General features: G+C 41.7%; 1 protein-coding gene across 1 annotated transcript in view; it reads right to left on the reverse strand.

The window, feature by feature from the left end:
- Positions 1-205: 205 nt before the first annotated feature.
- The window catches only part of aldh1l1 (aldehyde dehydrogenase 1 family, member L1), a 32940-nt gene continuing 7325 nt past the window's right edge, over positions 206-25820 (reverse strand). Inside the window, exons 8-23 of the mRNA XM_033627734.2 lie at positions 25418-25543; positions 25203-25294; positions 23741-23888; positions 23490-23609; positions 21275-21402; positions 19724-19874; positions 19492-19562; positions 16891-16996; positions 15698-15785; positions 9704-9797; positions 9512-9611; positions 9329-9427; positions 6549-6714; positions 6308-6413; positions 5974-6173; positions 206-750 (exon numbers count right to left, since the gene is read on the reverse strand). Of these exons, the coding sequence (XP_033483625.2) occupies positions 695-750; positions 5974-6173; positions 6308-6413; positions 6549-6714; positions 9329-9427; positions 9512-9611; positions 9704-9797; positions 15698-15785; positions 16891-16996; positions 19492-19562; positions 19724-19874; positions 21275-21402; positions 23490-23609; positions 23741-23888; positions 25203-25294; positions 25418-25543 (1851 nt within the window). The 3' untranslated portion in view covers positions 206-694. The remainder of the gene's footprint in view (positions 751-5973; positions 6174-6307; positions 6414-6548; positions 6715-9328; positions 9428-9511; positions 9612-9703; positions 9798-15697; positions 15786-16890; positions 16997-19491; positions 19563-19723; positions 19875-21274; positions 21403-23489; positions 23610-23740; positions 23889-25202; positions 25295-25417; positions 25544-25820) is intronic.

Below are 25820 nucleotides of genomic sequence, written 5' to 3' on the forward strand. Positions count from 1 at the left end.
GGAATGCACAGCTAAGAGGTAATACAATTACTCACGAGAATGTACTCACATTTAGAATGTAGAGTTTAAATTAGTAGTTTGTATGAACAAATTATATGTTGCCTACATATGCTAGTACGTCATTGTGTAACAGTGGTGGGTTTATCCAAGTAAAAAGAACTGCATCATGAAATAAACCAAATATGTACCAACAGGGCCACAGCAGTGAGGTGCACAGCAGGTTTAATTGATAACCAAACATTGTTATTAGAAATGTTACATTTCTTTAGACTTTTCTGACCTAATATAAGCCATATCAGAAATGAATTCAACCTGTTAAAAATATTCCTATTGTGTAACTCAATCACTTTGATTACAAAGCTGTCAGAGGTCACTTGGGCTACCTAGAAAAATTATTCATTTGCATAGTTTAGGACAACACATACTACAACATGGCACAAAGGTGTGTTACTGAGAGGATTGCACAGTCATGTGTCAGACAAACTGTTAAGGCACATTCAGTATTATTAGTCAGTAGTCACTAATGAGAGACATGGCTACAGGTCTGAGTTGATTTTGTTGAGATGATCACTCGATTGTCAGACCTCGCATTCCTCTCCTCTGTCAGGGTCCACACACACACACACACACACACACACACACACACACACACACACCAGTGCCTCTGGGTGCTTCTTATTCCTGTGACGTGACTTTAATACTCGATGGTCACTGCCTTTGTCTTCAGGTATTCATTGAGAGCCTCTTGTCCTGTTGGAGTGACAGAGACACTGTGATTAAGTATGGATATTAATACCCACAAACTTGAGTCCTTTGATGAAATTCTGCAACAAGATTCGGTGGAGATATGAGGCACTATGAACGAATCCAAAGTGACAGTAAGGGGAAGATACAGTTGAAAGCCAAAACACAGTAGTGTTGGATTGTAATGTATAGCCAGTTAAATAAAGGTTTTTATATTTGTTGTATTTGGGGAAATTTCTGGTGCACATGATGTGATCTGTCCCAGGAAAGAGTGGAACTCTTATGCTTTGTTGGTTTTACTGAATTTTGACATAATGAGCGACTTAGCAAGATCAACCAGCATCACAGTTACAATCAGTAACCAGAATTACTGCCCTCAGAGGTTGTATGCCTCTGCGCACCAGTCACGTTTCTCTTACAGTTTACATCCATGTCTGTGAAAATGTGGATGCTTCTCACACACATCTTCCCCTTGACAGCACAGAGGATCTATACAATCAGCACAGTTTCACGGTGGATACCTATGATTACTGTCACCAATTCAGTATCTGACCAAATGTCTCCCCTTCTGCTCCTGAGATACAATGCTGCGTAATGGCCAGAAAAGTGTTTTATGCAGAACATTATGATGTCACAGTGAAGCTGACCTTTGACCTTTTGGATATAAAATGTCATCACTTCATCATTTTATCCTAGAATTGTGTGAAGTTTTGTCATAATTAGAATACGAATTCTTGAGGTATAGCCAAAAATGTATTTTGTGAGGTCACACTGACCTTGACCTTTGACCACAAAATTCAGTTCATCAGTTCATTACTGTCCATCAGTCCAAGTGGAGATTTTTGCCATATTTGAAGAAAGTCCCTTGAGGCATTCTTGAAATATTACCCTCACAGGGATGGGATGGACTGACAGATACATATGTACATCCGTATGTATGGACGGACTGAGAGGAGTAACAACCTACAATACTAAATGAAATCAGTAATCTTTATCAAGCTGCATATAGGCCAACAATCTTCAAAAGTAGGGTTCTAAAAGGGTTCTGAGGTTCTATTCAGAACCCTTTCCATCCTTTTTGTAAGGCCTGGTTCACACTACACGACATTTTTGTCTATTCCGACAGTCACTTTGTCAGATTATGCAACTGTGGAGTCATAAAATCTTGCTGTGACTTGGCCGACAGACATGACAGACTATATGATGGTCCACTCCAATTATCCCCGGTCGTCTTTCACGATGTGTGTGATGTCATCAGGTTATTCTTGTTCTATTTTTACTATTATTATTACTATTATTTCAGTCACTGTGTCTGTTCATGTGCCAGCTGAAATGTTGCAGTAACGGGATAAGTGCCACTAGATGGCAGGAGCTATATTTGAAGTACTGCTTGCAAACTATGACAGTCACTGAATCCTCCACAAGTTCCTGCAAATGTTTCACAAAAAAGCTTTTTTAGTACTTTTTTACAGGCCGGGTTCAACTCCGGCCTGTGGCCCTTTGCTGTGTGTCGCTCCCCTTCTCTCTCCCCCTTCACACTCTTCTGTCCTGTCGATTAAAGGCTTAAAAATGCCCAAAACATAACTTTAAAAAAACAACCAAAAAAAAAAGAAAATTAAGAGATTCTTTCAACTGAAGTTATAAGGGGATTTTAATTTTATAAAGATACAGGAAGTGTTAAGATTGAAATGATAGTGCGATGCATTAACTTTATCAAGACGGGAGCGGATAAAAAGTAAAACTGTAAGAATACAGAGGGAATTAAAGCTGCAAGCAGCAACGAACGGGCCCTCGCACCTCTGCTCAACTTGGGGGTGCTGGCAGGATGCCGGCTAAAGTGACAGTTCATTTCTGTCAAAGTCAGATAGCACATGCAGGACTGAGATGGCAAATCCTTCATACAGTGCTGGAAAGACTATTTCACATTTTGTACCACTTCCTCTTTCCACTAGAGGGAGCTGGAGAAGGCACTAATGATATGTCATGTTCTTATACATGAAATATAGACTACAGCATGTAAATGTCAGATAAATCCAAAAGTAAGTGTCTGAAAAGACGTACTTCCTGGCGCCACTAGGTGGCGCTGTACTCTTCACTGAATATTGAGATATGGATCTGTTCGGGGTGGGACTGTCGTCAATCCTGTGAAGTTTGGGGAAGATTGGACCATGTATGGACCATGACTTACAAACCACTTCCTGTTTATTGCGACACATGGAAGTTAAACGCCTTGCCAAGGTCACACGCTTTGACGAAATCTCAAGCCTTTTACAACTTTTTTATTCTTCAAGGTCTTTCAGTGGGACAGAGCAATATTTGAAGTTGATCGGATAAAATCTCTAAGACAAGTCTATTAATTTATGAGCCCTGGAAATGGGCAAAAATGCACAAAAGTGGCACAAGTAAATTCAAAATGGCCGACTTCCTGTTGGTTTTAGAGCATGGATCACACTGTGTTTCTATTGGTTAAAGTGACGGTTGTGACAGGAGCAATTGTGAACGACAAAAAGGAAATCAAACATGCTAGACTTTCTGTTGGGACTTTGTGAAGCGTCCCAGACGCTGCGTCAGTTGACATCTACTACGTCACACTACACAAGATGTAACAATGGAATATCACGTACGACACTGTTGTTCACGATCCGAGCAGGCACCGCACAACGCTTAGTCAGGCTAAAATCAGGCTAATATGATGTATCTTGTACCTGGCATAAGAGTAACTGTACATTTAAAGCAGTGTTCTATGTGAATCTATGTGTGGCGGTAGGTGATGATGGGGGTGGGGGGGTAGTGTTGTTTTTGGCGGCCTGTTTTAATTTTAGTTTTAGTCTAGTCTTTGTGTCAAACTGTCATTTTAGTTTTTATTAGTTTTAGTCACGTTCATACTCTTTATTGTCTAGTCAAGTTTCAGTCAACTAAAAGTCTGAGCATTTTAGTCTTATTTTAGTCAATCAATCAATCAATTTTATTTATAAAGCCCAATATCACAAATCACAATTTGCCTCACAGGGCTTTACAGCATACAACATCCCTCTGTCCTTAAGACCCTCGCAGCGGATAAGGAAAAACTCCCCAAAGAACCCTTTAACGGGGAAAAAAAAAAACGGTAGAAACCTCAGGAAGAGCAACTGAGGAGGGATCCCTCTTCCAGGACGGACAGACGTGCAATAGATGTCGGACAGAACAGATCAACATAATAAATTAACAGTAATCCGTATGACACAATGAGACAGAGAGAGAGAGAGAGAGAGAGAGAGAGAGAGAGAGAGAGAGAGAGAGAGAGAGAGAGAGAGATGCAGGTAATGACAGTAGCTTACAACAACATTATTGAAAGTAATAATATTATAGTTATAGTTCTGGCTACTGTGGAACAATATGTTGAAAGTATGTATTAATATCTGGCAGTATACATGTGTGACAATAGTCAGAATAATCCATGACTATTTTCGTCTCGTTTTAGTCGACGAAAACTGATGACATTTTAGTTTAGTTTTAGTCAATGAAAATTGTATTTTAGTCTCTTTTTAGTAATGCAATTCTATTATACCCAGTCAATATAGTATAAGTACCTAGTATAGTATAACCAAACCAAAATTTTCTTTTCTAAATTAACTCCTAGTTAGAGCTAAATATATATTTATTTATACAACAGTTAGTTCCGACCGAGTAATTTGATTGGACGAGAGCCATTCCATGAGTGCTGATATAGAGTATAACATCACTGGGACTTGTAACAGTAAAATCACTCCGCTCACAGGTGTTATATGTAAGGGATAATGTATAATGAGCCGGTGAATACTGGGAAAATAACTCCTGACAGGGGAATAGAACCCCCGACGCGCACCCTGCCCTGCCGGCAACGGCTGAATCTCCTTGTCAGGGAAGCGTTCCTAGCAACGCTGGACTACATAGCAACAGTCATTACACAGTATTATCAGACCTTTTTGATCATCGCTTCATCGCTTAGATCGCGATGACGCAACCCTCCTCCCGCAATTTTCTTCACCTCCCGCTATTTTCTCGTCAACCATGGCTGAGTTAACTACCGTAGGCTGCTCTTTATCTGTTGTGGACATCTGATTTGGATCGGAGACCCAAACGCCGCCGTGTCTGGGTTCACAATATCCTCCAGAAACGCACACAGCTGGGTGAATATCATCACCTCCTGCAAGAGCTGCGTCTGGATGACGGTCGTTTCCAGCGGTACTTCAGGCTGATGCTGGCCCAGTTTGAGGACCTGTTGGCCTGTATCGGTGCGAGGACCTCCCGCCTGGACACCAACTACAGGCGCTCCATCCCAGCTGCGGAGCGCCTGTCCATCTGTCTCCGGTTAGTTGCTTATAATTTCTTTATGAAAATGAACGCTGATTGGATGTCGCGGCACAGCGTCACGCGATGTCGCTTGAAAAGTTCAAATTTTTCAACTTCAAGCAACACATGCGATGAAGCGGTGGACGCGTCATCGCTTCATCGCGTCACTCTTGTCGCCTGAAGCGACATTGCGTGTCATTGCGTCATTTACATTGATTTTGAATGGAAACTTGTGGCGTTCATCGTATCCATCGCGTTTGGTGTGAACGCACAGTTACTCAGCATTGCTGTTTAAGCTGTTGTTGAACTGCTATATAAAAGCAATATCACATGAGAGCGAGTGCTGTTGTACTGTATGTCGTCACGGCTGTAATCCATCTGCGCAGTGCGACGCACAGCCTAGGACACAGAAATACTGCAAAATAATAATAATAACGTGACTAAACATTATAACGTTATTTCGTCTTGTCTCGTTTTGGTCAACGAAAATGAAGAGACATTTTAGCAGAGGTTTTATTTTGTAAACCACATTTAGTCTCGTCTCAACAATATTGCATTATATATTTAATTATAGTTATCGTCACATGACCACCATTTACGTTGCGTCTCGTCTCGTTTTCGTCACGTGATAAAGGTTCGTTGACGACGATACTTTCATACTTTTCGTTGACGAAAGCAACACTAGTGGGGGGCTGTGCTAACTTGCAGTTATTGTTTTTTTCTTGCCTGTGTGTCATTGTGTATCATTCTGTGTCACCTCTCTAAATTCTGAGGTTTTTGCGGGTCCGTGAACACAGGTGGAACTCTTCCTTTTTTTTTTTTTTTTAATCTCAGTAGCAGTTTGTTGAGGTTGAGTTGCTTGGTAGAAATGGGGCTATAGAAGCACAGCTCCACAGTAAGAGCAGCATTTTTTCTTACCCAGATCTTTGCCAAAGCCAGACTGTTTGAAGCCTCCAAACGGCGAGGCCACATCGGTCTTGTTGTAGGTGTTGACAAAAACTGTGCCGGCGTTGAGCTTCTCACTGACGTACAGAGCCTTGCTGATGTCCCGTGTGAAAACACCTGATGACAGGCCGTACTCTGTGGCGTTGGCCCTTCTCAGGACATCGTCCACCTCACTGAGACAGGGAGGAGGGAGAAACAGCAGAAAAGACAGATGTAAGTCTGGTGATTTTTTTTGTGTGTGTGCAGGTGTGAATTTGTGAGCATTTTGTGGTAAATGCTGTATATGGAGATATGAGTCAGTACTTACCCGCTCTTGAACTTGGAAACAATCATGACAGGGCCGAATGACTCCTCTATAGCGATGTACATGTGGTCTTGCACATCAGTGAACACTGTGGGCTCGAAGAAAAAACCTGGAAGAAGACATAAACCAAGACAGCACATAAAAGACCCACATGACTGGATGAATAGGAATATTCAATCAGCAGAGGAGGACCACACAGACCCAGACTTCATCATTAAGCTCAGTGGAGATAATGCTGCCTTACCTGGCCGCTGCACCTGTTTGCCACCACACACCAGAGTGGCTCCCTCCTTGATGCCGGTCTGACAGTACTCCACCAGTTTGTCCAGGTGGGCTTTGTGGTTTTGAGGGCCATGGTCTGTGGAGCGGTCCAGTGGATCACCGATCTTCATCTTCTTGACTTCCTCAACCTGACACCCAAATAAGATAACCATAACAATAGAGCTACATATTGTGGGCTTAGAAACCTCAGTTAAGTCTGCATGCAAAGGATTGTCTGATCTAAAATTGTTTGTTTCAAAATCTCTCATTTCAGAACATGAGTTAAGAGTTTTTACTGAATTCAAGCATCAATCAGAATTTCAATTATCTTGTGTCAACCTCACCTCTTAGCTACAGTAATGTCTCTGGAAACAACCTCTTAACAATCGATTATATGTATGTATGTATATATATGTGTATATATATATATATATATACACACTGGTATGTATATATACATACGAGGGGTCGCGTTAACTGGATATTCTCGGTCATTGACCGTTTTTTTACAACAATGACCGGAAAATCTGAAGGCCGTCGGTCATTTTGACCGGTTGCAATTACCACCCCTGCCCACATGGCGGCAGAGTGCCAGTGGCTGCCGTTTTCATACTGCAGTGAAAAAGTCATGACACGGGGTCGAACTTGGGGGTGTAACTTGAGCTGCGATGCTGGAGGGTGACAGCAGGGGCGCAAGATAAAAAGCACAGGATCCGCTCAAGCGATCAAGGAGTGCGCTTGGTACGGTCTGCTTGGACTTTTGGACGGCGGCTATAATTTTGCGCCCTACTTGAGCCATGCCCACCTCTATTTATTTTTCACCCCTCTCTCCAGTTCTGCTGTGTTAACACCAGGTTTAATATATTTTGCTTCCATCTCTCTGCCCTGCTCTACTCTACTTCAGCGCTACTTAGCTCTCTCTCTACTCTACCAGTAGACTACCATATCCACCTGTTGCACAAAACGCACACAGCAGTGTTTCCTCTAGGATGGAGTTGTAGCAGCAGAGGTGAAGCACACGCATGAAAAATAATTTTCACATGCGTTAAACTTTTTTGTATGCTTGCAAAGCACAGCCTGCTGGGATGTTTCTGTGTATCTACTGGCACCAGAAGGGCTCTTTAGGACTGAGTACATACAGTACATGTGTGCACAGTAATGAGCAGGTGAAATGTCTGTCTAGCTTACATATGAGGTGTCTCAAGATTTAGGAACATACAATTGTATTGAATATAATAAAAGTAAAAAGTCACTTGACATGCTGCTGTTTTGTGCTATGACCTATTTAAGTGCTGGAAGTTGTTATTTACATGACAACGCCTGAACGCAACACAAGCTCAGCATGAGTGCCGTGCTACGCTGCTCGGAGTGCAGCATGTTTGTCTGTGTGTAACAGCAATCTGATGGTTATTTACACACTGTCCATTTCAATAACTTTGTCAGCTGACAAACTGCACCGGGCTCGGGGTCAGGTTTGGTCAGGAAAATGTGGCCCGAGCCGCTCTAGCGTGCTCACCTGTGTGTGTGGTGGAACTCCGCCGTGCGCGATACAGAGAGCAGAGGAGAATTGTTAACGCGTGACCATGTAGAGACAGAAATGACACAATGACATAACACCATAAATAGTATATTGTTATGTTATTATATGAAGTGTCCGTCGTGCAAAATAATATCAATGGGTGCTGTGGGCAGGACATTGTTACACAGCTGTGCCTGTGACTTCAGGCAGAGAGACCGCTGCATCAGAGCAGAAGAGCACGTTTTAAAATACATTTATTTTATCAATTAGTTATTAACTTTTACTATTTTTAGCAACTTGCCCGATCGGGCAAATGAGTTGTTAGTTTACATGCCCGACCTTGAGTTTTACTTGCCCCGGGCAATCGGGCAATCCTTATTGTTGAGCCCTGCAGACCCTAAATCTTTTTAGATTTGGCTCTTTTTTCTTAACATTAACTTGTTTACAATTGAGAATAAAACTTGACCCTAGACCTGTTTTCTAACCCTTAGTTAGCCTTTTTTTCCATTTCTTAGTTGGTTCGTTGATTTTTTCAATTAATTCATTCTCGTAAAAGTTTTTTTTAATTTCTTGGGCTACAGTTAATATTGGAACAGAAAGAGCAACTATATTTAAACAAAGACTTGTGCCAGTACAATTCCATCACTCTAAAGCTGTGTTCACACTTTGCAACAGTGTGACCAGCTACAGTATCGCAGAGCTGCTGTTGAAGTGTTATTCAAGCACTTGCTAATGTGAAATTGACTAACAAGCTAAAACAAGCTGGTAAGACTGTATATTATTATTCAGTTCAGTCTTTTACCTCATCCTTGTCCATCTAATGTCACTCTCAGATCGCTCTCGAAAACACTTGCATGCCTGTTCTGAAATATGTATGATGTGCACATATTCTCACTGCACGTTCTACTCATTATAACTGCTTTTTATTTATGGGTGAGAAATGTGGGTATGTGTGGTTTATACATCTGGACCCAGGTATGTAACAAAAGAGTAGTTTGTTTAGTTTTCTGTGGGATTACAGTCTTGTCTTAGCCAAATGAATGAAGAAAACATTGTGGAATGGTTGTGCCACTCTACCACCAACCACTGCCAGTAACAAATTAAATATTCAATCACAGCACAAGGTCAAATGCGCCCAGATCCAGATCAGAAATAAATACAACGCCTCTAGGGAGTCTTGTGCTATGTAGACATGTGGCAAAAATCTAAGAAACATCAGCAGTGTGAGATAAAAAGACACATACCACTTTCTTCAGAAACTGGTCATGAATAGTGTCTTCCACAAACAGTCTGCCAGCTGCGATGCAGTTCTCTCCCTTGTTGAAGAACACTGAGCTCATGCCCTGAAATAGGCAGATATTACGGTGTTTTATTTCTGAAATTATTTCAACTAAATGACTAAAAATTTTTCCTATGAATGAGCTTACCATGCGCACAGCCTTGTCCATGTCACAGTCACTGAAAATGATGAGAGGGGATTTTCCTCCGAGCTCCAGAGAGACTTTCTTCACGTTGCTGACTGCACAGCTTTAAATGGAGGAGAACACAGGTACAGAAAGCTGAGCAGTGATGTTACTTCTGGTTTAGACAGAGTTTTGTGAATGAGCTTTACCTCTCACCTCTTCATGATGTGTTTACCAATTTCAGTGGAGCCTGTGAAGCCCAGTTTACGGACGTCAGGATGGTCGGACAGGCGTTGACCCACTAGAGCACCTACAAGAAAAAGATGAGATTAATAACAACTCACACAGCTTCATTAGTTCACTTTAGGCTGATGTAATGCTTGGTGAGGAAGCCAGTGGCATGCTGTTGATTAGCGATTGGTATTTAAGGTGTATGCCTAATCCCAAGATGATTTTAAACTAGAATTACCTCCCTGCTGGTTATACGCCTCTGCACACCAGTCAAGTTTCTCTTACAGTTTACATCCATGTCTGTGAAAACATGGATGCTTCACACACAGAAGATCTTTACAATCAGCACAGTTGGACACCTAAGATTAGTGACCAATTCTGTATCTGACCAAATGTCTCCCCATCTGTTCCTGTCTCCCCTTCTGTTTTGGATATAAAATGTCATCATTTTATCATTATATTCTATAGACATCTGTGTGAAGTTTGTCATAATCAGTGTAAGAATTCTTGAGTTATGGACAAAAACATGTTTTGTGAGGTTACAGTGACCTTTGAACTTTAATAACCAAATCCTAACCAATTTATTCTTTAGTCCAAGTGGATGTTTGTGTCAAAGATAAAGTTTGTTGCCTTTGCACGCTGAGGAAGGGTTTCACCCGAAATGTTCGCGTGGCAATAAATATTGTAATTGGAGTGCTGTCCTGTACCGTTTGTACACATTTTTTTACATTTTCATTGAGGATTCAGCACCCATTTATACTTCTACTTCTACTTGCCCACATGACCCTCCTATGGATTTCCTTGTAGACCTTACTAAATGGACACTGTAAAATAATAATATCTTTCTGTTTCAGGATAAACTTTTCAAACAGGTGAAAGGCTGTGCTATGGGGGCATGCTTTAGTCCATCCTATGCTGACTTGTTCATGGGCAAATGGGAGAAGGATTTTGTGTTCCATTCTCATAATGTCTTTAAGGATAACATTATCTGGTGGGCACGTTATATATAGATAATATTATTATGTGGTGGAATGGCACTGAAGATGAGCTATTGTCTTTTCATAGTTATCTTAACAACATTAACACTAATGTGGAGCTTTCACTGGAATATAGTAAAGACAGAATTCATTTTCTAGATCTTGAAATCAGTAAAGATGAGAATGGTTTTCTTCACTCCTCTATTTTAAGAAAGAATGCACACAAAAATACTATACTCAATGCAAAGAGTTTTCATCCAGATACATTGATTAAGAATATTCCTTTTATTCCAATTCCAAAGGCTACATAGAATCTGCGATAGTGACAGTGACTTCGAGTTAAAGAGTAAAGAAATGTACAGTCGTTTTAGGGAACATGGTTATTTACCTGAGATCCTAGATGCAGCTCTTTCTAAGGCTGGCACTCTTGGGCGTCATTCCGTTCTAACTAGAAAGCCCAAAACTGTAAAAAAAAAAGTTTTTTTCTCTACCTGCTATAGTAGAATTATTATTTATCTGATCGTTTTCAGTTTGTTCAAGTTAATAATCAATCATCCTTACGTACCAAAGTTTGTTTTGGAGTTCCACAAAGTTCTGTGCTTGGACCAATCCTATTTACTCTATATATGCTTCCTTTAGGTAACATCATTAGAAATCACTCTGTAAATTTCCATTGTTATGTGGATGATACACAGTTGTATTTATCTATGAAGCCAGAAGAACGTAATCAATTAACTAAACTTCATAATTGCCTTAAAGACATAAAAACCTGGATGAGCACCAATTTCCTGATGTTAAATTCAGACAAAACTGAAGTTATTGTTCTTGGCCCCAAACAACTCAGAGACTCTTTATCTGATGACATAGTTTCTCTAGATGGCATTGCTCTGGCCTCTAGCACTACTGTAAGAAACCTCGGAGTAATATTTGATCAAGATTTGTCTTTTAATTCTCATTTAAAACAAACCTCATGGACTGCATTTTTTCATCTGCGTAATATTGCGAAAATTAGGCCTATCCTGACCCGAAAAGATGCAGAAAAATTGGTCCACGCTTTTGTTACCTCAAGGCTGGATTACTGTAACCAGGGTCCAACGTTAAGGTTTTTTCCTACTTGCCCTGCCGGGCAAGTACTTCTCAAATCTACTTGCCCCATCTAAATTCTTACTTGCCCTGCCTAAGAGGTTCTTTTTCTGGCTGTGTGGTGCATATTTTCGCTCATGACTTATATCTTATGTCAGCAGAGACACTCAGCCAATGGAGGCAGCAGTACATAAAAAAGCAGCACACTGCAACTGGCCCCTCCGAGGACAGAAACAGGAGAGGAAATACACCATTACAGGCCTGGAATTAAGTCATTTTTAGGGCAAGGCCACTTTGGCCTTTGATAAATACAAATTTCTTAGGGCATCACGGCCAAAATGTGGGGCACCAAGGCCAAAACAAATGGCGCAATAACAATATGTGCTAACTACATAAAATGAAGACAAAACAATATACGTGTTGAAAAACAGCACTGAGTTTATTAAAACTGGGTGTGCATGACTGGGGACATATCTCGTTTCTTGTTGTTTTGATTCACGTCCCTTATTTTTTAAGTCTTTGAAATCTCTTTGTTCTGTTGTTATCTCCTAGTTATTAAGAAATTATTATTAGAAGAAGATTCTTTATTGTCCTTTCTCAGCACATTACATACATTGAAACGAAATTTGACCTCTGTATTTGACCCATCCTACTGTATACACTGGGAGCAGTGGGCAGCCACAGTGCAGCGTCCGGGGACCAACTCCAGTTCTTTTGCCAATGCCAGTGGTCAGGGTCACTGACAGGAGTATTCACCTAACATAACCTACATATCTTTGATTATATAATTATTTATATGTCTCTATGGATATTTTACATAAATCCCCAATATTTAATTTGCCTTTAAAAAAATCCTCTTCCTTCATTTCATTTGACAGTGTTTATTGTATTGTATTATATGTATTAATTCTCTACAGGATCTCGTATGTTCTTTAATGTGTGTTCAAATTATTAAAAGAAAAAAACAAAAAAACGTTTTGGTGAACCCTGCAGCAAAGTGAATCCTCTTCATCAGAGAGGATCTTTGCCTCCCAGTTTGTTCCTGGTGGCAGAGCAGAGTGAACCGTCTTTCTTCACAGAGGATCTTTGTCCCATGAGAGCAGGCAGCATGCTGTTCTTATCTATCGCTCTGCTCTCCATGTCCGCATTTAAAACATCTTTCGCTGGCGATTTGACAGTCACTAGAAGCACATTATGACCCTTTGTAAAAGCTTCTGTGTGGTACCTGTGTTGCACATGAGCTAATGTTAGTGGGTAAGGACTGAGAGGCTGTCCGGTGTGTGTGTGTGTGTCCGAGTCGGTGCTACTTGCCCGATCGGGCATGTCTGCACAGGGTCTGCTGGCCCGCCGGCTATTTTTACTTGCCCCGGGCATTCGGGCAACCGTTAATGTCAGACCCTGCTGTAACTCTCTATTATCAGGTAGCTCTAGTGAGTCCTTAAAAACTCTGCAGCTAATTCAGAATGCAGCAGCACGTGTACTAACAGGAACTAAGAAACAAGATCATATTTCTCCTGTTTTAGCTTCTCTGCACTGGCTCCCTGTAAAATCCAGAACTGTATTTAAAATCCTACTGTTAACTTAAAAAGCTCTAAATGGTCAAGCTCCATCATATCTTAGAGAGCTCATAGTGCCATATTATCCCACCAGAACTCTGCGCTCAGAGAATGCAGGGTTACTCGTGGTCCCTAAAGTCTCCAAAAGTAGATCAGGAGCCAGAGCCTTCAGCTATCAGGCTCCTCTCCTGTAGAATCATCTTCCTGTTACCGTCCGGGAGGCAGACACCGTCTCCACATTTAAGACTAGACTTAAGACTTTCCTCTTTGATAAAGCTTATAGTTAGGGCCGGCTCAGGCTTGCCTTGTACCAGCCCCTAGTTAGGCTGACTTAGGCCTAGTCTGCCGGAGGACCCCCCATAATACACCTACTAACTCGGCCATTCCGGATGTCACTAACTCGGCTTCTTCTCCGGAGCCTTTGCGCTCCACTGTCTCTCAGATTAACTCATATCGCAGCGGTGCCTGGATAGTGTGACGTGTGTGGTTGTGCTGCTGCCGTGGTCCTGCCAGATGCCTCCTGCTGCTGCTGTGATCATTAATCATACTTCTACTGTTATTATACACATATGATTATTGTCACATATGTATACTATCAGATATTAATATATAATTTCAACATACTGTACCACAGTAACCAGAACTATAATTATAATATTATTACTTTCATTAATGTTGTTGTAAGCTACTGTCATTACCGTCTGTCCTGCATCTCTCTCTCTGTCTCTCTTTCTGTCTCATTGTGTCATACGGATTACTGTTAATTTATTTTGCTGATCTGTTCTGTACGACATCTATTACACGTCTGTCCGTCCTGGAAGAGGGATCCCTCCTCAGTTGCTCTTCCTGAGGTTTCTACTGTTTTTTCCCCGTTAAAGGGGTTTTTTTTGGGGGAGTTTTTCCTTATCCGCTGTGAGGGTCCAAAGGACAGAGGGATGTCGTATGCTGTAAAGTCCTGTGAGGCAAATTGTGATTTGTGATATTGGGCTTTATAAATAAAATTGATTGAAAATTGATAGTACTGAGGCTTACTCTATAAGCAGTATAATCACAAGGAACTGGGATCTCATCCTTTGTGACGAGACTTTAAGTGAGGTCTTTCCAACCCCCCAGTTTTTTCATTTAAGAGAGCTCCCAGTCTTGCAGATAGACTGGTGCATAGTCACTTACCTGCTAAGGAACAAGTTACATGGTTACCTAAAGACCTACTGGTACCTTTAAGTGTGGCCATTGTAAACAATGTGACATTGTAGTCAAATCTAAAGGTTTCACTCACCCAGTAACACAACAGCTGTATACCACTGGGCACCTTATTAACTGTAAGACTGCATTTGTTATTTACATACTTTCTTGTTCTATCTGTGATGCATTTTATGTAGGACGTACTAAACGACGTCTACAGGACCGACTGGCTCAACATAAATATGCTGGGAGACCTGGTAATTGTGAGTATGCTATAGAGAAACATTTTACGCATAATGGTGATTCTGTCTCTTTTACAGCTATTGGTATAGATCATGTACCTCTAACCTCTTGAAGAGGCGATAGACAGAGAACACTCAACCAAAAAGAGAGCCGCTGGATCAATAAGTTCCAGGATATGGTATTTCCTGGTCTTAATGATACTGTTGACATGTTTTCATTTCTGTAGATGTTTCTTATGTAAATTTTGTTTATGTAGGACAATATTAGTGTTTTTTCTATGCTCTGTTGTCTTTACTGGTCTCTGACGTGATTGGTTGATCTTGAAGTCCTCACCTGGCCATCTAATTGCCTAAGGCTGCTTCCCTCACCAGCTGAGTGTCATTTTACTAATCACCTACCTGTGTTATATGTGGTGTGTTTTTCTTTCAGTGTAAAGCCCTGATGAAGACCGTGTGTTGGTCGAAACATGTTGGCTGATTTTAAGCTTGTTTTTATTGTTCCATAATGAACTAGCCCTGTGATTAAAGCTTTTTATATATTTTTGAAGAGTGCCTTGGATTTATCCTTTTTTATTTTGGTGAGTTCCCCATTTTCTTCCAAAGAGCACCTTCTCACTATTTTGTACTACTTGTTTGAGAACGCCGCTGCCCTCCTACTTTTATTCTTTTTCCCTCAAGGCGTTCTTGAGGTATCACCTTAATAAGAACAGGACAGTCACAGTGACCTTGACCTTTGATCTATGACCACCAAAATCTAGTCAGATAATTGTTGAGTCCAAGAGGATGTTTTTGTTAAATTTGAAGAAATTCCCCCATGGCCTTCTTGTGATATTGTGTTCACGAAAATGGGACAGCCTGATGGAAAACATAAAGCCTCTGGCTAACAACTACCATAAAACAAACTGACTATCTGACCGGACTGAAAGTGTCTGTTCCTACCTGATCCAGGCAGGATATTAATCACTCCTTTGGGCAGTCCTGCCCTTGCTGCCAACTCAGCAAACTTAAGTGCTGTCAGTGGAGTCACCTGAAAACAAATGACTTGTTTTTATTCATTTTAGCAACAGACACTCATACAGATGCCCTGAGAGGCAAGCAAGAAAAAAACACGTGGTGATCATTTTTCTAAGTCTAATGATGAGTCTGATCTAAATTGTTTTCTCTCCTGTGTTTATTATGAAAGAACAGATGAAAGAAAGTTTTGCCAGGATAATCTAAGTTCCTTTTTTCTTTTTATCTGTGAAACAGCTGGAAAAAAATTTTTCCAGGTGAGAACAAAAGTTTTGCAGGATCATTTTTCAAGTTAGGGGGGCGAGGTATGGGGGACAGACTTTAAAAACCGTCTACTTCTGTCCAAGTAGACAGTTGTTCCAAATTTAAAGAAATTCCCTAAAGGTGTTCTTGAGACATCGCATATCATGAGAATGAGACAGAGTTAGGTCATGTTGACCTTCACCTTTGACCACCAAAATCTAATCAGTTCATTGTTGGGTCCAAGTGGATGTTTGTGCAAAATTTGAATAATTTCCCTCAAGGCCATCTAGAGATATTGCATTCTTGAGAATGACATAATGGCTCCACCTGTGGCTGTCAACGTAGAGGCAAAAAAAAAAAGTTTTGGCAGGTGACATAAGAGTTGTTTGAGTGTATGGAGAAATTGAAACTGACCTAGAGGAAAACGTAAAGAATTTTAGTCCTACTTAGAACATAGAGTAGTGGTGCATTTTGGCCTCTTGTGACCGAAATGACTATTACACCAACAATTTTTTTTTTTTTTAAGGAACTTACACAGATTGTCCCGCAAAACCTTTTCTTGCCCGTTTTTAAGGCACACACAGGACAGAAAACATTTGAGATCAGACTTAAAAATGGATTGGTACATTTTTTTTTTCTTGCCTGTTGAGGCTTCCATACTCTCATGTCAACCTCATGATAAATTGTGACAACTGATCAAATTCAGTTGTCACAGCTGATTTTTTATATATCATCATCTCGTGCTGCCACATACAGCCTCACAGAGCTGCTAGCATGGCTGCACAATCTCATCCCTTCAAAAGTATCATTGCAGACTGCACAGTCATTTTTACTGAGTCTTGTGTGGACAGAGGCTGACTGATGGTGTGGAGGCTGACCTGAGCAGGTTTGAGGACAACTGTGTTTCCGGCTGCCAGGCAGGCTGCTGTCTTCCAAGCCAGCATCATCAGAGGGTAGTTCCAGGGAATCACGATGGCACACACTCTGAGAGGAAACAGAGGGAAGATCTGTGCATGCTAATGACACAAGTGCCTGTTTGTACCTGTATTTATTGATTTGTTAATATGGGACAGAAAGTGGGATGACTGTGATTTAAGGCTGTAACTTTGTCTGCTCATGTCATGTGCTGAAAGGACTTTTTGTTGCTTCTGACACAAATGTTGTGTATGGTCTGGTCACTTTTTAGAAAATTTTAAGAGCTGTAGTCACAAACCGGAATTAATTCAGTTCATGTATGGCTGTGGGGTAGAAGCTGTTCTTACATCTGGTGCTGCAGCATTTCAGGGTCCTGTAGCATCTTCCAGAGGTGAGCAGTGTAAAGAGACGATGGCATGGGTGGGTATTGTCCGTTAAAACCCTGCTAGCTCTGCTGTGACAGAGTGCCCTGTAGATGTCTTCCAGAGGGGTCAAGGGGAGACAGATGATCTTCTGTGCAGCTTTAACCATCCTCTAGAGAGCTGCTTTGTCAGCCACTGTACAGTTTCCGTACCAGGCAGTGATGCTGTAGCATAGGAACTCTCCACTGAGCAGTAGTAGAAAGATTTCGACAGGTCTGCGGAGAAGTTGTTTTTCCTCAGTGTCCTGAGAAAGTACATCCTCTGTTGAGCTTTCTTCATCATCACAGAGGAGTGCACTGTCCACCTGAGGTCTGTCCTGATGCATACACCCAGAAATTTAAAACTAGGGACCTTCTCCACCTCTACTCCTCCTATTCTGAGTGGAGGGTGTTCCTGTTGCTGGCGTCTGAAGTCAGTCAGAAGCTCCTTTGTCTTCTTGACGTTGAGCAAAAGGTTGTTCTCCATGCACCACATTGTAAGTTTGTAGACTTCATCTGTGTAAGCTGTTTCGTCATTATTGGAGATGAGTCCCACCACAGTGGTGTCATCTGCAAATTTTATGATTGTGTTCTGGGGGTGTGTGGGTGAACAGTCATGCATGTAGAGGGCGGGGCTGAGCACACAGCCTTGTGGCGCACCAGAACTGAGGGTCAGGCTTGGAGAGTTGTAATGTCCAAGTCTCACTGTCTGTGGATGGTTGGAAAGAAAGTCTTTTATCCACAAGCACAGATGGTTGCTGAGGCCCAGGTGGTGTAGTTTGCAGACCAGCCTGCTGGGGATGATTGTATTAAATGCAGAACTGTAGTCTACAAACAGCATTCTGACGTATGTTCCCCCCTGCTCCAGATGTGTTAGAGCAGTGTTGAGTGCTGTGAAAGCGTCCTCAGTGGATCTGCTTGTCCTATACGCATACTGGTGCTAGTCCAGGGTGAGGAGGAGGAGGGTCGATTTAATGTGTCCTAGTACCAGTCTTTCAAAGCACTTTGAGTTGATGGAAGTCAGTGCAACTGGCCTGTAATCATTCGGGGAATTGATGTTAGTCTGCTTCGGAACTGGAATGATGGTGGCAGTTTTTAGGCAGGCTGGGACAGTGGCGTGCGCCAGGGAGAGATTGAAGATGTTAGTGAAAACCGCCAATGAGCTGGTGATGATGCTCCCATCCGGGCCTGCGGCCTTCCTGACATTCACAGCTTTCAACACTCGTGCCCCCCCCCCCAACAGCACAGAAGATCTATACAATCAACACAGCTTCGAGATGGGCACCTAAGATTAGTGTCACCAATTCAGTATCTGACCAAACGTCTCCCCTTCTGTTCCTGAGATATGTTGCTAAATAATGGCCAGAAAAGTGTTTTATGCAGAACACTATGATGTCACAGTGAAGCTGACCTTTGGCCTTTTCGATATAAAATGGCATCTTTTCATTATCTTATTCTATTAAAGGTTTGTATGAATTTTTGTCATAATTAGAGTATGAATTCTTGAGTTACTACCCTTAAAAATTTACAATGACCTTGACTTTTGACCACAAAATTCTATTAAGTTAATTTTTCAGTCCAAGTGAATATTTTTGTCAAATTTGAAGAAATCCCCTCAAGCTGTTCTGAGATATCATGTTCACGAGAATGAGATGGATGCAAGGTCACAGCGACCTTGACCTTTCATCTTTGCCCACCAAAATCGAATCAGTTCATCTTCGGGTCCAAGTGGTCCAACTTTGTGCCAAATTTGAAGAAAGTCCCCAAAGGTGTTTTTGAGATATTGTGTTCACAAGAATGAGACAGACAATGTTACAGTGACCTTGACCTTTGACCCATGATCACCAAAAATTAATCAGTTCATCATTGATTCCAAGTGGATATTTGTGCTACATTTGAAGAAATTCCCTCAAGGCGTTGTTGAGATATCACGTTCACAAGGATGGGACGTATGTACGGACAGACGGACGGACAACCCCAAAACATAATGCCTCCTGCCACTGCTAGCACCAGCATGGAGGCATAAAAACATGCAATGCAATGTAGTGATTTTCTACCTGATCACCATGTGTGTGTGTGTGTGTGTGTGTGTGTGTGTTTGTGTGTCTGTGTGTGTGTGTGTGTTTAATTGTACAGACATGTGAGTCTGAATCCACTCTCTCACCCTATTGGTTCCTTCTTGGTGAAGGTGAGGTTGCGATTGGGTCTGGCCTGGTTAATGGGAATGGTGCTGCCCTGTTAAAAAAATGACATCATTTATTTCAGCATATTTATCCATATTCTATTACAGATTAACCACACACTGCTAATATTTGATGGTTTTACAGGTTTAAAGTAAGTTTGATCTAATTTCATGAGTGACACTGGCCTCCAGGTTTTAAAAACAGCTGTCTTACTTGGATCTTATCACACCAGCCGGCAAAGTAGCGGAAGGTCTGGATGGACATGCCCACATGAGTCTTCAGGGCCAGAGTGTAAACAGCTCCGGAGTCGATTGCTTCGATAGTGGCCAGCTCCTCCTGATGCTCCTCCATCAGGTCAGCCAGTCTGTTATGTGGGGACGTAGGGGAGACAGAGTTTATAACATCAAACAAAATCTTTGTTTGCTGTTTTGGAATATTTTAAAAGCTGCATTGTTCACATCCATGATTGCTAGCTAGCAGGCTTCTTCACTATTGTTCCTGGCAAGTTGCTACATTTCTTGTTACATTACCACCACCTGCTGTCAAACAGTAGAATAACATGAAAGTGGCTGCGAGTATGTATTGTGGTACTCACATACCATGTCCCTGTGCGCACACAAGATATGCAGACAGGAACCAACACATTAAAACATCAATGTGTGAGATACATTTGCTTCACTTGCTCCATTGCTTAGGCGGCCACACACACACACACACACACACACACACACACACACACACACACACACACACACACACACACCACAACAGAGCTTTAGCCGAATTCACACCAAATCTGGTAATGCAGCCCCTCCCTGCAGGGTTGGGTGAAGGTTTGGGTGTGTTTATTTGTGCTTTTGAGTAAGTTAAGATCTGGTCAGTTAAGATCCAGCCGTTAATGAAGTTTTTACTAGGAGCTGAATTATCTGCATAAGTCTCTTCCTCTCCAGAACATAGAGACACGGTAATATAAACCACTAAAAACACTAAATAAAGCAGTTTCACTTTTTTTACTTTGTGTTTTTCTGATACTGCTCTTTATGGAGGGGCTTGTCACCAACGAATGAGAAAACATGAAAAGGCGAAAATGCGAAATGTCCCTATCAAGAACAAATGTTGAGGATGACCTGCTCCCTACGTAGACATAAACGCCTCATCCTAAAGCCCCGTTTCCACCAAACAGTTTAGGTATAGTACCTCTGGAACCAAAAGAAACCCTTCAGACATGGTACCTAGACCCTAGGTTCATTTAGCTTTTCCACCGCAAACAGTACTCTCTACTCTTAAATGTGGGCCGGGTTGTTATTGCTCACTGCTCCATCCAGCTCTCTCTGTATTTCTTCATCACCGGTGACACAGAGGGGAGTCTGCACCTCATTTATCGTCCACAGAACGGGATTGCACGCTGACATTTTCAGAACAAAATAAGACAGGCTGGAGTGAAAGTCTCTCTCTGTGATTTAAAAACAGTGGGTTTGTGCACTTAGTCCTCAGGCAAGCACAAGGGTTTAGGGGTGACAAAAATGGGGACAGTTAGAAATTGGTACCATCCACATCTTTTCACAGTGGAAACAGGAAAAAACATACTGGACTGCTTGGTGGAAACGGGACTTCAGGTAATGAAAATATATTAATTCTTGTTTTCAGGTGATTATACACTACAGAAAACATATCTAATTTATATTGCACATATTTTATTATATATCCCCCTAAATCCTACACACTGCACATTTAAAGCTGCAGAGTTCAGTTTAGTGCACTGACCGGTAGATGAGTCTGCCTCGGTCTCGTGGGTTCATCTTGCCCCACTCTCCCTCTTCAAAGGCCTCCTTAGCAGCAGCCACTGCCTTGTTCACATCACTTATCTGGGCTAGAGACACGTCACAGATGGCCTGCAGGACAGACAGGTACAGGACAGAAAATCACAAAGCCAGCAGTGAGGGAAGGACACTGGTACGAGAGAATTCCTCTGCCAGATCAGGTAGGCTGTAGGTTTAAAACAATATAAACTAAGCACAAAAAGTAAGGAAATTTGTGTTTGGTAGGTTCTTTCTTTGTTGTAACAATGCTTCTTGGCAATAGATCTTATACCGTTAGAAAGCCTGCTTATTTCCTTTTTAAATGGTGCCACATTTGTAAGGAATATGCATTTGTGGGATGAGCAGCAGAGCTGAGTATGTGGGTTGCGCCCATGAAAAATTTGCCAAATCTTCTCTGTCAATGCCAAACAGCTTTTTTTGCTGTTGACTCTTGTTTGGTGTTGTATGGTGGATTGGATGAGTGAAGTTTAAAGAAACAAGACATATTCTATGTATTCATTTAACAAACAGGAGCCTCAGTAGCATGTGGAAGAACCATACACAGCCACAGCAACAACAGCCTGGCACCTTCTTCTCATGCTGGTCACACACTGCTGTGGGATGGCATCCCATTCTTCAACCAGCATTTGTCACAAGTCAGCCAAAGTGGTTGTGTTGGTCACTCTGGCATGAACAGCACGCCTAAGCTGATCCCACAGGTGTTCAATGGGGTTGAGATCAGGACTGCTGGCAGGCCATTCCATCTTCTCCACTCCCAAATTCTGGAGGTAGTCTCTGATAAACCCCGCTCTGTGGGGGTGAGTGTTGTCATCTTGGTCCCAGACTGAGATATGGGATTACCACTGGTTGCAGAATTTCATCTTGATATCTCTCTGCATTGAGATCGCCTCCGATGATGACAAGCCTCATTTTTCCAGTGAGGGAGATGCCGCCCCACAGCATAACACTGCCTCCACCAAAAGAGGTTACTCTATCAGTGCAGCAATCAGCAAAGCGTTCTCCCCGTCTTCTCCACAATTTGACCCTACAATCCAACTGCTGTAGGCACAATCTGGACTCATCGCTAAACATAATGTTTTTCCACATGTTAAGGTTCCAGTGCACGTGTTGTCGACACCAGCACAAACCAGCCTCATGGTGAAGGGCAGTCATGGCAGATGGCGGACTGACTGAGCAGAGAGCCGTAGAAGACTGCCTACGGTTCCTTAATGCTGACAGGATGAGGAAACGGTCTTCTTGGGGTGCCATCTTCTTAGAATGCCCACTTGGCGGCCTGTCTCTGACATCCCCCGTTATAGGGAACTTGGCCTTCAGTTTGCAGATGGTACTAGGGCTCACTCCAAATAATGCCACAATTTGGTTTTGCAGAACACCAGCTTGAAGTTGCCCTATCACATAGGCCCTATCTAGATCAGTCAAACGTGGCATGCCGATTCTTGGAGCTGACACCAACTGACCACTGTGGCAGGGCCCATGCTCACAGGTGCTGACAATCAGGTGCCAATCACCTGATCATCATCATCATCATCATCAATCAGGGTACCAGAAGCTCAAAAAAAGAGTCACTAGCAACAGCAAAAAATAGCTGTTTGGCATTGGCAGAGAAGATTTGGCAAATTTTTCAACCCACATACTCAGCTCTGCTGCTCATCCCATAAATGTAGGTTCCTTACAAATGTGGCACCATGTGAAAGGGAAATAAACAGGCTTTCCAGCGGTTTAAAATTTATTGCCAAGAAGCATTGTTACAACAAAAAAAAATCTACCAAACACAAATTTCCTTACTTTTTGTGCTTAGTTTAGTTGGTGAGGATTTTTCTTTTTTTAAAAATGTGAATGTGAGTACAGGTGCTGGAGACTTCTGTCTTTTTCAATTTAGTTCTAAATCAAACTGTAAAACCTGCATTATGTCAAAGTTATTTCCAACTAATATTGTGACTGACGGATATTCTAATGAGCACTAACAGTACAGTACCTTTCAATGCCTGTAGCCTAGCAACCTATACACAGCCACAGAAATAAGAAATAATAACAATAATTACTTGGCCTTGAAAATATATAGACATTGTTTACGACAGGCTTACATGGGATATGGTGCCATATGGTGGTCATAGTATTAAAAGTAATTTTGGTGTTAATTAATTTTGTCACTTTGTTACCATGCCGTCAGTGGGGTTTATTGTCTTGTAGGTCTTTCCTCCCTCTGCATCAACAAACTCTCCATTAATGAACAGCTGATGAGGCATCTTTATGGTCATGTTGTTGATGTTCTTCTCCACCTGAGGAATTAAACAGTGCACATGACAAGGGTCAGCATGTTGTCTTCCCAGGGGCAGTATCACTATCAGTAACAAACACAAGCCAGTAACAGCAGTTCTCTCTGAATTTAAACGCAGTCAACTGCATTTACATAGTCAATGACCAGTTCCTCTTCATCGTCCTCCCCTCGGAGCTTCCTGACACACATCTGGATAAAATCCTGGAAAGTGCAGTTCATGTACACGTCCTCGTTTTGCAGCTGGCAGTTACTGGCCCGAAGCTTCACCTCCTCCACCAGCCTGAAGATGGCAACAGGGGAAGAGAAGAGGGAATCAGAAGCAAGTACAGGAGAAGGAAAATGTATTTAATGGGATTTCTTGTTTATAATGACCCAGACATAATGAAACTAGCACAGCCACTATTCTATTATACTACTACAATGGCAAATAAGGGCCATATTTCTATTGAAATTCAGACTTTCTGAGATTAAAGTTATACATTTACGAGATAAAAACATAGATCTCTGAGATTTAAGTCACAAATTTATCAGGAAAAACTAGAATTTCCACCCCTGTGTTGTATGCCTCTGGGCACCAGTCAAGTTTCTCATACACGTCACATCCATGTCTGAGAAATGTGGCTGCCTCACACCCATTGTCCACTTGACAGCACAGAAGATCTATACAATCAGCACAGTATCAAGAGGAGTGTCACCAACTCAGTATCTGACCAAATATTTCCCCTACTGCTCCTGAGATAGGAGGTTGAATAACGGCTAGAAAAGTGTTAAATGCAGAACATTATGATGTCACAGTGACGTTTACCTTTGACCTTTTGGATACAAAACATCATCACTTCATTACTATATCCTATTAGACATTTGTGTGATGTTTTGTCATAATTGGCATATGAATTTTTGAGTTATGGCCAAAAGCATATTTTGCGAGGTCACACTGACCTTGACTTTTGATCTTCCACTACAAAATTCTAATGAGTTCATTCTTCAGTCTAAGTGGATGTTTGTGTCAAATTTAAAGAGATTCCTTTGAAGGTGTTCTTGCTATATCACGTTCACAAGAATGAGACTTAAAGGCTCTTCTAGGGACGGGCATTGGAAATTAGGAGTAGCTATAAATGCTGTGATACATTGCATTGGTTAATTTCTGTGCAATCCTCTATGTATATGTATCTGTCCCTATCAAATAAACATGAAAATGAAAATGAGACTGATGCAAGGTCACAGCGACCTAGACCTTCAACAACCAAGTCCAAGTGAATGTTTGTGCCAAATTTGAAGAAATTCCCTTGAGATATCGTGTTCACAAGGATGGGATAGGCGGACATAGTGACTGATGTCACACTGACCCTGACCTTTTTATGCCACTGGCCACAGCTATCGTCGACACAGAGGTATAAAAATCTGAAAAATAGTGGGTTTTTTGTGAAAGAACCACACTACTTCACTTTTTTGCAGGGTTGGATCAACTTAATCACACCACAGAGACTGCCACAGCAGCATTTTATTTCAAAGGCAGCTAAATGTCTATAGTGTATGAGATAAATTGAATTAATTCTAGATCAGAAAGTAATTAATCCTATCCTCCTTTGATTACCTGACTACATCCATGGAAGCAGCACCGCACTTAAAGAAATCTGTGGAGTCTTGGATCTGACTGACATTAGTCAGAATACTCTGCCACACTGCCTGTGAGGAGACATTTATTAAAAGTCAACCCGGGATATTTTTTTAGTGGACAGATACACATTTTTTGGCAACCTCTCAGATTTTTTTCAGCTTCCCTAGAATCTGTGGGAGGAGAGGTCCTACCCTCATCTGTTCAGCAAAGGTTTTCTCCTCCTCGGTGAGCTCCACAGCTGCACTGCCCCCTGAGCGGAAATACTGTGCTGCAGCAATCATCTTCCCATCCTCAAACTGAAGATTCTTTACCAACAGCTGCAGAGAAAGAGAGAGCATGACCCGATCAGTCATTAGCAATCTAACATTAACATCATCAACGTAAGTTAATGGCTCTCTTACACAAAGATTTATATTAGAGAGAGGAACCAGACAGGGTCGCTGTCTTAGTCCCACCTTGTTCGTCCTATATATCGAACCATTTGCCCAACTGGTCAGACCTCAAACAATGGCTGAACATCATAGACAATATCTATAGTTATGCAGAAATTCACATACAAGGTGAAAATGAAGGAGGAATCCTTCACAAAATACT

This window comes from Epinephelus lanceolatus, chromosome 1 (assembly GCF_041903045.1).
Source record: "Epinephelus lanceolatus isolate andai-2023 chromosome 1, ASM4190304v1, whole genome shotgun sequence".
NCBI lineage: Eukaryota > Metazoa > Chordata > Actinopteri > Perciformes > Serranidae > Epinephelus > Epinephelus lanceolatus.